Source organism: Pygocentrus nattereri, chromosome 18, assembly GCF_015220715.1.
Source record: "Pygocentrus nattereri isolate fPygNat1 chromosome 18, fPygNat1.pri, whole genome shotgun sequence".
Taxonomy (NCBI): domain Eukaryota; kingdom Metazoa; phylum Chordata; class Actinopteri; order Characiformes; family Serrasalmidae; genus Pygocentrus; species Pygocentrus nattereri.
In genome coordinates, this window is record NC_051228.1 from 29654160 (window position 1) to 29669486 (window position 15327).

The following is a 15327-nucleotide window of genomic DNA, read 5'->3' on the forward strand; positions in this document are numbered from 1 at the left end:
TTTCACACCAACCATCTCCATGTCCACCTTCACTACATCCATAAACCTTCTCTGAGGTCTACCTCTTCTCCTTCAACCCGGCAGCTCCATCTCCAACATTCTTTGCCCAATATATCCACTATTCCTCCTCAACACATGTCCAAACCATCTCAACCTGGCCTCTCTGGCTTTATCTCCAAACTAACAAGACCCAATATTTTTCATTTTTTTTATTATTATTATTATTTTCATTTATTAGTCTGCTTAATTGCATTAAGCCTGATAAGCCTCCATAATAAAAGCTGAATTATCCTCTCACTGGAACCACATAAAGTTTTCTACGCTTGAAAAAAGTGATGCTTTAAATTTGCTTGGTTGCATATATTTCCCCATTTTATCATCATGGTTGCGTCTTTTGGTGCTGATGATTGTGCTGATGTCATAAATTTAATTCATGTGGAGATGAAGGACACATTTGAAGCATGTAAACTCTGCATTGCGTTTTCAGTGTAGCTTTAAAGAAAAAAAAACTGTCAGAGCAGGACATACAAAAAGGATAGACATGGCTTTCTGAACACTTTGCTCAGGATTTGGCCCTGCTCTGCCTTTAGAGCCTGTCATGCAGCTGCAGTGTTGCTGTGAGCATCGTTCAGTGTGTGTATGGCCTATTACGGCATTATCAATTCAAACCAGTGTTACATAACGTCTGTAACCAGTGGGGGCTCGGCTATTTCTGTCTTTTGCATCATGCATATGGGTGACTGAGCAGAGTAGCCTACTACTACAGCACCAATAGGACTTAATAGCAGCGATGTGACGCATGTCGGAGTTTGTTTGGGTTCTGAGCGCCACGTGGAGAGCAGCAGTGCAGCAGCGTTTACAGACACAGGTGAGCTCTGCACCCTCACTGCACTGGGAGCTCAGTACTGCGTGGGTTTGCATTCATTTATTAGGAGCTGCAACGTTTAAATTAGATTGTTAAAATGGACTATTTTAACGAATATAATCATTGCTATTTTGTGCGGCTGTCAGGCGACACTGCTGTGGAATGTCTCCAACCCGCAGGGATGTGCAGCGCGCCTGATGATTACCATATTACAGTCCCAGCTCTGTACGAAAACCTGGACGATGAGAAATACCAGCCGCTTCCTCCTCCACTGTCTCCAGTTCTTACACAGTTACCCGGAGAAGCTCCCGGGACATCCAGCACATCTCTTGAAGAGGGTGGGTTCATGTTTTATCTGCTTATGTTTTGTAGTTACAAGTTTATGATGCATGGTTATGCTTTCCTCTTTATTGTAGAATAATGATGTGGGCTTAGAACCACCCCCCCCCCCATTCCCCACACTCTCTCCCCCTGAGATGGCTGCTAGAATATTAAAGACAAAACATTGTACAACTGCACAGTTACATAAATACTATTCAGAGTATAACTTGGTGTGAGATAGGACTGTACATAATATTATGCTGCATATGTACACTTTGTGTATGACATACATGTATACCTTTTTAAAGACAGTAACGCAATTTTCATGTGCACTCATATTTCATATTGTACATTCTTATGTTAATCTGTCACAGCTACAAATGCACACAGACTGTATATATATATATATATATATATATATATATATATATATATATATATATATATATACATACATATACACATACACACACACACACACACACACAATCAGGAACACTGCAGTCTTTGATCAGAATAAGAGACTGTTATTGACATGTAATGCATCATTTTATTGAACACATTTTCTTTGACTTTTCTCCAGAACAAAAGATTGGTGGTTTACTCTTGTCTCAGATGGAAGAAGAGCCGGTAATGCAGAAGGATGTGCCTCATGCTGCTCTGGATGTGGAAAAGTCAGTAAGAAATGTTGCATCATTTACAATCGTTTTATATTACATAATATTATTATTAATATACTTACAATGACAGTTTATGAGCATTGCAATTACATTTCCAGGTGTATAAGGATATAAAATATATATGAAAAAAAATTACTGAATGTATGATTAAGAATTCATGTTTTCAAAATTTGTGAGCAGTAACTTAATATCTATTGTGTAAAAGATTAAAAGGTAATCAAAACCAACTTTTTTTTTGCAAACAAAACTTCATCGCCGCCCTCTACAGGTCAGTGTGTACACTTCATGCACATTGTTACCTTTGTTTAATTTTCAGGCTCTTGTCTGAAAATGGAATACCTTCACTCTGGAATGTTCTCTGCAAGACATCATTCAAAGGACAAGGGCATGAAGTGAGTCCTTACCAACTAGTCAATTTTAGTTTAAAGAGTCCAGTGCGGTATTGCGTAACTGGTTGGATATGGATATTGTATACATGTTGGCATTCAGGAAATTTACTTATATGTAATATCAAAATGAAAACTGCATGCATTAAAAATGTGCATGGCAGTACATGTAAATATAGTATGCAATGGTACGTTTTACACGACTGCCCTTAGAAACACATATGTGGTAGAGATGTATGTGTGGCAGTGTCAAAGTTGCATTTGTTTAATTTTTATGTATCTTATAAAGTGATTTTGTGGTAGTTCCTGAGAAAGCCCGTAGGCCATAATGCATTATAATGCATATGTTTGAATGAACATGTGTTAAGCCCTTCCAGGACGTAATGACTAATCTGCAAGTATTAAGATCCTGAAATTTACCCACCCTATCCCTCCGGCGGAAACAGCCCATATGGTGCATTTGTAACTGTGCAATTGGGTGCCCTATAATACTGGATGCTAATAATACTGTGTGTGCTGTTTGGGTATTGGGAATGGATGAATGAATAAAGTGATGCATTGAATTTTCTTGATTCAAATATGCACAATAATATATACATTTATAAATATTTAAAATATATTACATCAGCACAGTTATTGCTTGCTGAAAGAATCAAGAAAATTCAGTGCATTGCTTTTTCAGTACAGATGTACTGTATTTTCTGAGGTCTCCTTTTGTGAGAAAATATGTCGTGTTCTTGTTTATAGTAAGATCTACATAGCGGTGGAATTTCAGACATTTTCTTCTCTATGTATTATAATCCATTCAGCTTATCCAGCAGTGCACCAGAAGCAATGCCTTGCAACCAGTATATGTGTACAGGTGTCATTAAGGGTAGAGTTCAGTGGATTAGGGCTGTGTGTTACATTCTGGCTGTCTGTATCAGTTTTAACTTTGCTCTAATTCCTCAAGTGCGTAAGCAGAATGACCAGGTGAGTGGTACAGTATTAAGTCTCTGGTCTACTGGGCTGACCCTGGAAAGTGTCCTAATCCCACTCTGTCCTCACAGCTGTCACTTACACCCAGGAAAGTGAAAGTAAACTGACCCCCAAACACTGAGAAGGATTACGTTCAAGCCCTAGTCTGGTTTTAAATAGAGCCAATTTGTGTGTCAATCACCAAGCTCCATGTGCCATTATAAGCTTAGAACCTAAACCTTCTATCTGATTGGTGGACCAGTGGGTCTTTGTAAACTCAGAAACCATCTTGTTAATGTCTCATATAGGTGGGAGTCTTCACATGGACATACGGAGGCTTGATTGTGGTCATGATGCTTGTTGTTCATATCGATAAACAGAAATCTTCAATTAAAAATACTAAACTAACAAATATTTATATAAACAACAAAAATCACTAACATAACATGTAACATCCATATTGCTGCATGATGTGCAAGGAGTTGGATATTGGTACCAAAAAAAGTGAAAAGTGTAAATCTGATTTTTCAACAAACCAGAAAAAGAGACATATATGATCTCTGTTCTGATTAGCTATTCTATTGCACATTGTTCAAAAGGCAGTTTAGGCTGAACCACTCCTCCTAATTTCAGTGTGAATGATGTGACTAAACTAGGCTAAATGTGGAGGTGTGTAAATGTGTTATGTTTCATGCCATCACAAAAACAGTTAACTCAAAATGCAGCTGTTTCCTTATGCGGACTGGACAGTGAATGGTACATTTTGAAACTTCATTGTTTACATATGACATCAACATTTTAAAAATAGTGAGGAAAATTTGTTTTTCCATAATATGAGCTCCACTGATTAAAATAAATCTGCATAATTCAACTACTCTTTGGGTATCATTTTATCTCATGCTGTTTTGCATGTAACAGCTGGGACAGGCTCCAGCATCCCCACAACCAATAAGGAGAAGCGATTTAGAAGATGTGTGTGTGTGTGTGTGTGTGTGTGTGTGTTGTGCTTGTAACACTTTTTTTTTTTTTTATTAAACTAAAGACCTCACCTTATCTCAGAACATCCATAAAACAATGCCTCAGGAATCAGGCAGCATAATCATAGCCATTTCGTGTAATAACCTTCTGTGATGTAGCTTTTGGAGGCATTAATCAATAAGAAGCATCTTTCAGTACCAGATTAACTTTTTTATCTGACTCTTCTCTGCAGAGACATGGACCTCAAGCACAAACTGTTCATTTTGTGCCTTAAATGCGCTACAGCCAAAAAAAAATTCTATTAAAAACAAGAACACTACTGTACGTACAACAGGAATACTTCACTAATAACAGCACAAGCACCTCAGAAACCCTAAAAACATCCAATATTTTAAGCAAATCAATCAGGTATTAAAGTTCTTTGCTCTGCAGTTTTGTTTCATATTATAATTAGTTTATTGCTCTTTAGCTAATCATGTAAACAAAACTGTAAAATGTGAAAAGGGGCAGAAGCTGATTTGAATCGTATTTTTTTAGGCTGACCTAACCAACCACTTTTCACAGCAAGTAAGAAATGACACTTTAAAAATGTAACAAAATAGGATGGCTTATTGTATTGTAAGTAAGAAAACCATATGTGAAACCATAGACGTATGTGGCACATTACATTATACAGCAAAGAAACACAGCTACTGTAAATGTTGCTAAACTTGGTCTGCATCACTTGACCACGTCCTCAACAACTTCACACCTAAAGTCTTCTCGCACTTACATGAATATGTATCTTATTTGCTGGGCCCCTGCTGGACTGCCCATCAAAAAATTACTTCAGAAGTGACCCTATTTTAGACGTTCAACACCTGTGTTGAACATTAGCTCAGGTGTAAATATCTCTGATTCAGACAGCAAGTTCTCCTTCTCTCTTGTTTATGTTCATGTTAGGCTTTGGACTTCAGTGTAACAGTTTTGTAACAGTGTATACAAGCATTTACAAAGTGAGCTACGAAAATCCGGTTTGCTAAAGGCTGAGACTGAGAGAGAAGAGCATGAAAAAACTTTGGAATGCATTTTTTATTAATGCTAGAAAAAAAATATGATTTGGTCCAGAGTGTAGTTAAGTTAATATGTGTGAAGAGCTTTGAAAACGGCAACTCAGTACTGTAAGTGGTTGTAAACAACTGTAAACATTCTGTTCTTTTGGTCCTGTGCCTGGACTGCTTTGCTGTAGATCTCACTATCAAGCTGTAGCTTTTTATTTTCAATCAAAAAGATTCCTAAAAGAGAAGGATATCACCTAACACACCTCCATATGGCTAGATGGTGGATGTCTTAAGATGTTTCACTTCAGATCTTTTGGGAAATCAGTACTTCAGTTTTTGGACCGGATACATTTTTACTCTAAAATCTTCTTGGGTCATTCATTATATCAATACTTTCACTTGAATATGGCTGCAGGCTTTATCAGCCTCTGGAGAAATGATTAAAGTGCAAAAATGGAGCAGTTAACATTAAACTCTTTACTTAATACTGATGAACCACACTGTGTCACTGGAAAGTCTGAGGAATAGTACAGGTCTATGTCACACTTGTACATTACTGAGTGGTCTGTCTCTCTGCTTTTGCCAGACCCTTTTCCAAAATGTTTGTGTTCACTCGATGCATCATCAAAAACTGTCCATTCAAATGAAAGACTGGGATGTCGTACTTGTATCTGTCATGCCACACACTGTTCTCGGGAAGACTGATGTCAACCTCCTGCAACACAAACTTAACAAGGCCAAACAACCATATAAAAGTGCTGGAGATAAATCATAATAACAGAATTTACAAAGCATATGAAAATGTAGCCAGAGAAAACACTGGCTTAACCAAAAAATGTTAAAATTAAGCTCACCTTGTGTTTATATGGTTCGAGCACTTCTTTTGCTTCATCACACAAGGGACACGGATCCTGCAAAAAAAGGACAATATAGCAATTTGTTTATTGTTCCACATACTACAGAAGAAACATAATGCAACATTTAAATGCATTAATCTACAGCTCTAATTGCTTTTACCTTAGTGAAAAGAGTTAAAACAGGTAAGGGCCTCTGTGAGCAGCATCTCCTGAGGAAGTGATGATTTTTCGTCTGATGTAGAAGCCTTGGGAGCAGGGTAAGCATGTCTGGAAATTCAATAGATCCTACATGAAAAATGTGCTGACTCTGACATTTATCACCCAAACATGTGAAGTTACTACTGCAGGCTATGCGTAATATACACGTAGCATGTTACTGAGTAGCTAAAGTGGTGTGTCAGTGAAATTCACACGCCACATACATTTATACAGACTGATTGGCATCCCATCATTCCACTAATTAGCCAGCTATAAGTGCTGATTTTTTACACTGTATCCTCTTTAACCATTCTTAATAGGAGACTCAAGCTAGCACAGCTAGATGGATAGTTTGTCATGTTTGTTGCTGTTGCTGGTGTTGGAATCCGCTGAGCACTAGGAGTAAGGCAGACTTATAATAAAGTATTGATGCTTCTTATGTTGACATTTGTTTATGAGAATGAATCCCCGCACAACAACAGTATTTTCTGTAAAGCTACACTATGTAAGATTTGGGGACTTGGTGACCTCTCTGGTGGAAATGTATAATTGCACGCAGCATGCAGAAGCACATTTTGTCACAACAGTTGTGCTATGAACCCCTTTCTCAAGCATATTAATCGGGTGATTGCAAGAGAATTGAGAGCATTTAAAGAAAACTTGGCTAATGATGCATCTTTCGAGGATGTAAAAGAATAATCTGCTATTGTTATCTTCATCACTATAATGTTGTTTTCACATTTGAGACCTAAACACCGATTCAAATTCTATTTTACCATTATATCTAGAAATTTAGAAAACATTTGTTTTGGGTAGGAAATAAAATGGCTATATTGACATTGCATGAAGTAAAGAAATTTGAATTGGAAATGTTCTATACAAATTCGACCATTTAATTATGCAGACATTTTGAAACACTGCTTTTAACAGGATGCAGTCAGCTGTTTTAGGTTTTTTTTTTGTCCTCAAAACTACAAAAAGTTCAAATTTTCTTAAAAAACTCAGTGACCTTCACAACTTCTCAAGACAAGAAGTAAAAACACTTCACAGGTGCTGGTGGTTTCCCATAGCAATGGTCAGCAAGAGTATAAAGAGAGGTTATCAGGAGCTATGTGATCGTGATATGCCAATAACACCATGACAGTATTGTAAAATCTGATACTGATGATCACTATACGTTTCAGATGAACTACAACCTTTAACATAACTAACATTAGCTATTCATATATAGGTTATAATGGTATGTCTGCATCGAGTGGAGTAACAGCAGAGCCACAGTATAGCTCAGTACTCTCAGCTCCGGATAAGATGTTACATAGTGACTAAAGTTGCACTGCTACAGCCCTGCAGATGGATACAACTCCCCCCCTAAAAGCCACTGTAGTTTATTATTTTTGATGACCCTGATGAGCACTTCATAATAAACTTGATCATAATAACAGGTAAATTATACACACATATGATGAAATTTGCCAGAAAACATATGATATTTGTACACATGGATCTGTGTAATTACAGAGCTTCAGTAGTGAATTTACACCTGCAGCAAAACAAGAAATGTTGTGCTAAAGCTTTTCAATTTTATGTGAAACTAAATGGTATTTTTTTTCTTTTTTGCCTTTTCTCTGTTGACGTCTCACAAAGAAATTCAGTTTGATATGTAAATGTTACGCTTTTACTTATAAGTTTGTGTGTGCTCAAAATAAAGCGAAAAACTTCAGAAAAAGCGTTCAATGACGTCAACGGCTTCTTTTCTTAGTCGACCAATCAGGACAAGGGGTAAAGGCACTTCAAAGGAGCTGGCGGTTTCCCACAGCAACGACAGCAAGGTTGAAAGAGAGGTTATCAGGGGCACGTGACCGTAACATGCCAAAAACATCACACGACAGTGTTTGAAATGGTAATATTCTAATGTTTAAAGCTATATTTATCTGTAAATATCAGATGAATTATAACCTTTGCTGGAACTGGCTGACGTTAGCTACTCATACATAGGTTATAATGGTCCGTAATGTCTGCGTCGAGTGAGCCAATTTTTTATAAGTGCACCAAAACCTACAGGTAGCAGCTTAGTTACGCAAATAAACCAAAAACAGAAAAACAGGCAACGTCTGAATCCAGCTTAACATAAACGCTGTGGTCTGCTCGTCCACGTGGGACTGAATTCAGCGTGACGTCTGCAGACAACGTGTAACCGAAACCCACGAGGAACAACCGTAATTCATTCCCTGCGCCGGCTATAAAATATAACACAGTGGGTTAATCCTGGAGAAATTAGATCAAGTTTAAAAACGGTAGCACCGATGTGCGTAGGTGCGTAGCCCACATACGCAATACTCGGCTGCGACAAATATTTTTAGCACTGCATTAGCGAGCTGCGTCCTGGGGGGATAAGAATAGACCGTATCCGGACTTCCTTTACCAGCACTCTCAACATAAACCGACACCCAGTGCTGCTACCTCCGCAGCCTCCAAAAACAAGAGTAAAACATTCTGAGTGGCTTGTTTTTGGCTCTTTTAGCGGGCTTACCTCTCTTAAAAGAGTGCAGGAAAAGAGTGGGCTGTGCTGCTTCTGAGGCGTGTTTCTATTGGGAGGCAGAAGCGCGACTTCCTCTCATGGAGAGTTTTCCTATTTGATAACCGAGCTGCCAGCAGCGATGCGCTAAACTCAAATTTAGCTGAGCTCTGCTCGCGTTTATACAGGATCAGTGAAGCATTAAAGAAACGTTTTCACGCATATTCTTAAGACAAAAATATTCCTAAAAAGGCGTATATTGCGTTATTAATACATCCGAGGTTTGGGGTTTTGTAGACTGTAAGGCTGTAGTGAGGCTAGTTTAGCTGATAGCAAGGTTGGCAGTGACTTTAAGAAAGATAACATTGCACCTTTCGCTCCTAAACGTAAAAATATGCCCGTATAATCGTACTGGTCTGCGAGTCTAGTGAAAGGGGAATTCCATCCATTTTTCTAAATTTCTAAATAATTCAGTCATTGAAAGAGGGGTGAAAGTGTTCAGTGTAAAGAAACTTTATAGTAGTGGTGGTGATCACCATTCTACAAAAAGATATTGTATTTACTATCCAAAACCACCAGTAAACCTACACGTGTCTTCTGAGTCTTTGTATTTAATGTTGATGATGTAAGAAAAGTCATAAATCTGAAGAAGAAAAAAAAAAACAAGTTTCCTGTAGGGACCTTAGAATGTACCCCTGCGTGGATCCCTCTGCCATGATTGGATTACAGTACATTTTAGGCTAAAACTTGATCACAAACTATCATAAAGCAATGTGGCAGACATCAGGCAGCATATATCTTTCCAGTTCATTTAATAGCTTTCTGTGAAGGGAGCTTTCAGAGTCTCTAAACCTTTCAGACGTCTGGTTCCTTTAACCAATTCTGACTCAGCAAGTTTCTCCACAATAAAGCATTTCACACCAAACTACACTGAATGACTCTGTTTACACCTCAACTACCGAATTATATAGGATTCATGAAAAATCAACGGGGTTCCTCTTTAAAGATAATGGTAAGCAATAAACTGGATGCAACAAGACCCAATCTTCTTCTTCTTCTTCTTCTTCTTCTTCTTCTTTCGGCTGCTCCCTTTAGGGGTCACCACAGCGGATCATCTGCCTCCATCTTGCCCTTTCCATTGCCTCCTCTACTTTCACACCAACCATCTCCATGTCCACCTTCACTACATCCATAAACCTTCTCTGAGGTCTACCTCTTCTCCTTCAACCCGGCAGCTCCATCTCCAACATTCTTTGCCCAATATATCCACTATTCCTCCTCAACACATGTCCAAACCATCTCAACCTGGCCTCTCTGGCTTTATCTCCAAACTAACAAGACCCAATATTTTTCATTTTTTTTATTATTATTATTATTTTCATTTATTAGTCTGCTTAATTGCATTAAGCCTGATAAGCCTCCATAATAAAAGCTGAATTATCCTCTCACTGGAACCACATAAAGTTTTCTACGCTTGAAAAAAGTGATGCTTTAAATTTGCTTGGTTGCATATATTTCCCCATTTTATCATCATGGTTGCGTCTTTTGGTGCTGATGATTGTGCTGATGTCATAAATTTAATTCATGTGGAGATGAAGGACACATTTGAAGCATGTAAACTCTGCATTGCGTTTTCAGTGTAGCTTTAAAGAAAAAAAAACTGTCAGAGCAGGACATACAAAAAGGATAGACATGGCTTTCTGAACACTTTGCTCAGGATTTGGCCCTGCTCTGCCTTTAGAGCCTGTCATGCAGCTGCAGTGTTGCTGTGAGCATCGTTCAGTGTGTGTATGGCCTATTACGGCATTATCAATTCAAACCAGTGTTACATAACGTCTGTAACCAGTGGGGGCTCGGCTATTTCTGTCTTTTGCATCATGCATATGGGTGACTGAGCAGAGTAGCCTACTACTACAGCACCAATAGGACTTAATAGCAGCGATGTGACGCATGTCGGAGTTTGTTTGGGTTCTGAGCGCCACGTGGAGAGCAGCAGTGCAGCAGCGTTTACAGACACAGGTGAGCTCTGCACCCTCACTGCACTGGGAGCTCAGTACTGCGTGGGTTTGCATTCATTTATTAGGAGCTGCAACGTTTAAATTAGATTGTTAAAATGGACTATTTTAACGAATATAATCATTGCTATTTTGTGCGGCTGTCAGGCGACACTGCTGTGGAATGTCTCCAACCCGCAGGGATGTGCAGCGCGCCTGATGATTACCATATTACAGTCCCAGCTCTGTACGAAAACCTGGACGATGAGAAATACCAGCCGCTTCCTCCTCCACTGTCTCCAGTTCTTACACAGTTACCCGGAGAAGCTCCCGGGACATCCAGCACATCTCTTGAAGAGGGTGGGTTCATGTTTTATCTGCTTATGTTTTGTAGTTACAAGTTTATGATGCATGGTTATGCTTTCCTCTTTATTGTAGAATAATGATGTGGGCTTAGAACCACCCCCCCCCCCATTCCCCACACTCTCTCCCCCTGAGATGGCTGCTAGAATATTAAAGACAAAACATTGTACAACTGCACAGTTACATAAATACTATTCAGAGTATAACTTGGTGTGAGATAGGACTGTACATAATATTATGCTGCATATGTACACTTTGTGTATGACATACATGTATACCTTTTTAAAGACAGTAACGCAATTTTCATGTGCACTCATATTTCATATTGTACATTCTTATGTTAATCTGTCACAGCTACAAATGCACACAGACTGTATATATATATATATATATATATATATATATATATATATATATATATATATATATAGATACATATACACATACACACACACACACACACACACAATCAGGAACACTGCAGTCTTTGATCAGAATAAGAGACTGTTATTGACATGTAATGCATCATTTTATTGAACACATTTTCTTTGACTTTTCTCCAGAACAAAAGATTGGTGGTTTACTCTTGTCTCAGATGGAAGAAGAGCCGGTAATGCAGAAGGATGTGCCTCATGCTGCTCTGGATGTGGAAAAGTCAGTAAGAAATGTTGCATCATTTACAATCGTTTTATATTACATAATATTATTATTAATATACTTACAATGACAGTTTATGAGCATTGCAATTACATTTCCAGGTGTATAAGGATATAAAATATATATGAAAAAAAATTACTGAATGTATGATTAAGAATTCATGTTTTCAAAATTTGTGAGCAGTAACTTAATATCTATTGTGTAAAAGATTAAAAGGTAATCAAAACCAACTTTTTTTTTGCAAACAAAACTTCATCGCCGCCCTCTACAGGTCAGTGTGTACACTTCATGCACATTGTTACCTTTGTTTAATTTTCAGGCTCTTGTCTGAAAATGGAATACCTTCACTCTGGAATGTTCTCTGCAAGACATCATTCAAAGGACAAGGGCATGAAGTGAGTCCTTACCAACTAGTCAATTTTAGTTTAAAGAGTCCAGTGCGGTATTGCGTAACTGGTTGGATATGGATATTGTATACATGTTGGCATTCAGGAAATTTACTTATATGTAATATCAAAATGAAAACTGCATGCATTAAAAATGTGCATGGCAGTACATGTAAATATAGTATGCAATGGTACGTTTTACACGACTGCCCTTAGAAACACATATGTGGTAGAGATGTATGTGTGGCAGTGTCAAAGTTGCATTTGTTTAATTTTTATGTATCTTATAAAGTGATTTTGTGGTAGTTCCTGAGAAAGCCCGTAGGCCATAATGCATTATAATGCATATGTTTGAATGAACATGTGTTAAGCCCTTCCAGGACGTAATGACTAATCTGCAAGTATTAAGATCCTGAAATTTACCCACCCTATCCCTCTGGCGGAAACAGCCCATATGGTGCATTTGTAACTGTGCAATTGGGTGCCCTATAATACTGGATGCTAATAATACTGTGTGTGCTGTTTGGGTATTGGGAATGGATGAATGAATAAAGTGATGCATTGAATTTTCTTGATTCAAATATGCACAATAATATATACATTTATAAATATTTAAAATATATTACATCAGCACAGTTATTGCTTGCTGAAAGAATCAAGAAAATTCAGTGCATTGCTTTTTCAGTACAGATGTACTGTATTTTCTGAGGTCTCCTTTTGTGAGAAAATATGTCGTGTTCTTGTTTATAGTAAGATCTACATAGCGGTGGAATTTCAGACATTTTCTTCTCTATGTATTATAATCCATTCAGCTTATCCAGCAGTGCACCAGAAGCAATGCCTTGCAACCAGTATATGTGTACAGGTGTCATTAAGGGTAGAGTTCAGTGGATTAGGGCTGTGTGTTACATTCTGGCTGTCTGTATCAGTTTTAACTTTGCTCTAATTCCTCAAGTGCGTAAGCAGAATGACCAGGTGAGTGGTACAGTATTAAGTCTCTGGTCTACTGGGCTGACCCTGGAAAGTGTCCTAATCCCACTCTGTCCTCACAGCTGTCACTTACACCCAGGAAAGTGAAAGTAAACTGACCCCCAAACACTGAGAAGGATTACGTTCAAGCCCTAGTCTGGTTTTAAATAGAGCCAATTTGTGTGTCAATCACCAAGCTCCATGTGCCATTATAAGCTTAGAACCTAAACCTTCTATCTGATTGGTGGACCAGTGGGTCTTTGTAAACTCAGAAACCATCTTGTTAATGTCTCATATAGGTGGGAGTCTTCAGGTGTTTAATGGTCGGCAATAAAATGTTAAAATATTATTCATCACATAATTTTATTAGATATCAAAATATATCTATATTATGTGGTGTTGAAATGATGGTATGGTCATCAGTTCAGTTTCCAAAGTTAGTTTCTGTAGTTTTGTGCTCAACCTATGAGGCTAACAAGCAACAAACTTTTCTCCATTCGTTAGTGTTGTGCAAAGTGTATAAGCTTTTATGAAAACTGATATAAAACTAATATAAAGATTTACAAAGACTTATTCCAACATGCATCAATTGTCATAACACGTTCAGAGGGAAACGTTCACCTCATAGCTAAAATGCTAAATGAAATGGTCACCAGTTGACTGATGCACTACATCGGGGGTAAATTGTGTAAAATTGAATTTTGGCTGAACATTTGCTTTAATGTTTCATAAACAGCCCATTTGGACTTAGAACTAATGATTGTTACATATAGGTTGAAGATCTACAGGTTCTGTTAAGTGAAATAGAACAGTGGAGGCAGCAGCTGTATCCAGAAGAGTCGTTTGACACCCTAATCAGACAGCTTGAAGATGTAAGTGGCCATCCAGCCGTACAGGTACTGCTTTGATTATCCACTTTTTAACATGGGTGTGTATCAGGCTTGTATAGTAAGTTAAAGGTTCTGTACAATACAATGATTCTCTTCCTTTGTCTTTACTGCAAACAACATCAGACGTGTATCCAGGGTTTACATCAGAAAACAGTGTCCACATGTGCTCTGCCTGGATCAGGTGGCTGTGAAGACACATGTGAGTAATCAGAAAAGGAAGAAAATTTATGATCTATGATCCATGCAGCATGATTAGAAAAGTATCACATTTCATGTTTTTCTCTCATTGTATTTTGTGTAGCATGTTTACTTTGGGTACTTTAAGAACTGACAGGCCCATTGAACGGGTTGATTTTATAAGAGGATCTGTATAAGTGAATGCATTTTATAATTATCTTTCATTAAAACAGGTTTCTTTCTTTAAAAGCAGGCTGCACTATGGGAAATGTTATCAAGTCTGAGCCCACAGGAGAAGACGACCCTCCTGTAGTCTAAAAGGTCTTCCATCTCATTCAGCTCAAACATTCCATCTGTTATCTCTAACAAAATGAGGAGAACTAAGATGTTCTGATCTTCTTCAGATATTCCGTATACCCCATTCCTGTGTGAGAGCAAGAAGGATGCGCTTATCTGAAGATGAATTGTTTCCCTCAATCAGAGGAGTCTTGCAGGAAGAATAGACATTTCTGGATGTTCCAGTCTTCTTCCTTTCTAGACTACAGAGAAAGCTGTGACCACAACAAACTCACAAACACAAATAGATTTCAGAAATGACTTGTTGTAATTACCGGTGCTTTCATTCAACATCATTTTTGACACAGTACTACTATTTTTTGCTTTTTGCTTTTGCCAAAATTTTGGCAAACATTAACACCTCAGCCGTTAGTTACTCAAAATATCTACTGAAACTGTGTTCATTTGAGAAACATGTGTATCCAAAGGCACATACATGGTAGTTGACCAAATTGGACATGACAGCAGAGTAAATAAAAATACTCTTTTTATTTATGAATACTTCTTAACAGTTCACAGGTGATGAATACAATAACAGAAATGAAAAGAAACCACAAAACAAAGGACTTTAAAGTCACATTACAGGAGCAGGACTATTTTATTTAAACTGAAATTATTTGTTTATAATTATAAACGTATGTGATGAGCTGTCTAATACACAGGCAGAATGGCAACAAGGAGGCCAGCACAGAAAGGTTGACTTGATCCAGTTTACCCTATTCTGAATCTATTTAGACTATAAAGTAGCTGACACTGAA

The 15327-nt window shown here is 37.9% G+C and overlaps 1 protein-coding gene and 1 long non-coding RNA gene across 6 annotated transcripts; both read left to right on the forward strand.

The window, feature by feature from the left end:
- The first annotated feature begins 667 nt into the window (after window positions 1-667).
- LOC119265940 lies at window positions 668-2323 on the forward strand. Its single transcript, XR_005131769.1, has 4 exons — window positions 668-868; window positions 1012-1203; window positions 1770-1860; window positions 2183-2323. It is a non-coding gene; the product is annotated as an uncharacterized LOC119265940 (long non-coding RNA).
- An 8297-nt stretch (window positions 2324-10620) lies between these two features.
- LOC108424455 (TIMELESS-interacting protein-like) lies at window positions 10621-15060 on the forward strand. 5 transcript variants are annotated; one of them, XM_037546989.1, is made up of 8 exons: window positions 10621-10816; window positions 10993-11151; window positions 11718-11808; window positions 12131-12206; window positions 13940-14062; window positions 14180-14255; window positions 14484-14554; window positions 14638-15060. In XM_037546989.1, exons 2-7 carry the CDS (start codon window positions 10995-10997, stop codon window positions 14549-14551), a joined length of 591 nt encoding a protein of 196 aa, XP_037402886.1. In that variant the 5' UTR covers window positions 10621-10816; window positions 10993-10994; the 3' UTR covers window positions 14552-14554; window positions 14638-15060. The 5 variants fall into 5 exon arrangements, with proteins under 5 accessions (XP_037402886.1, XP_017547988.1, XP_017547986.1 ...); XM_017692499.2 differs by having other exon boundaries at window positions 10623-10816; window positions 10960-11151; window positions 13940-14038; XM_017692497.2 differs by having other exon boundaries at window positions 10625-10816; window positions 10960-11151.
- The last annotated feature ends 267 nt before the right edge of the window (window positions 15061-15327 follow it).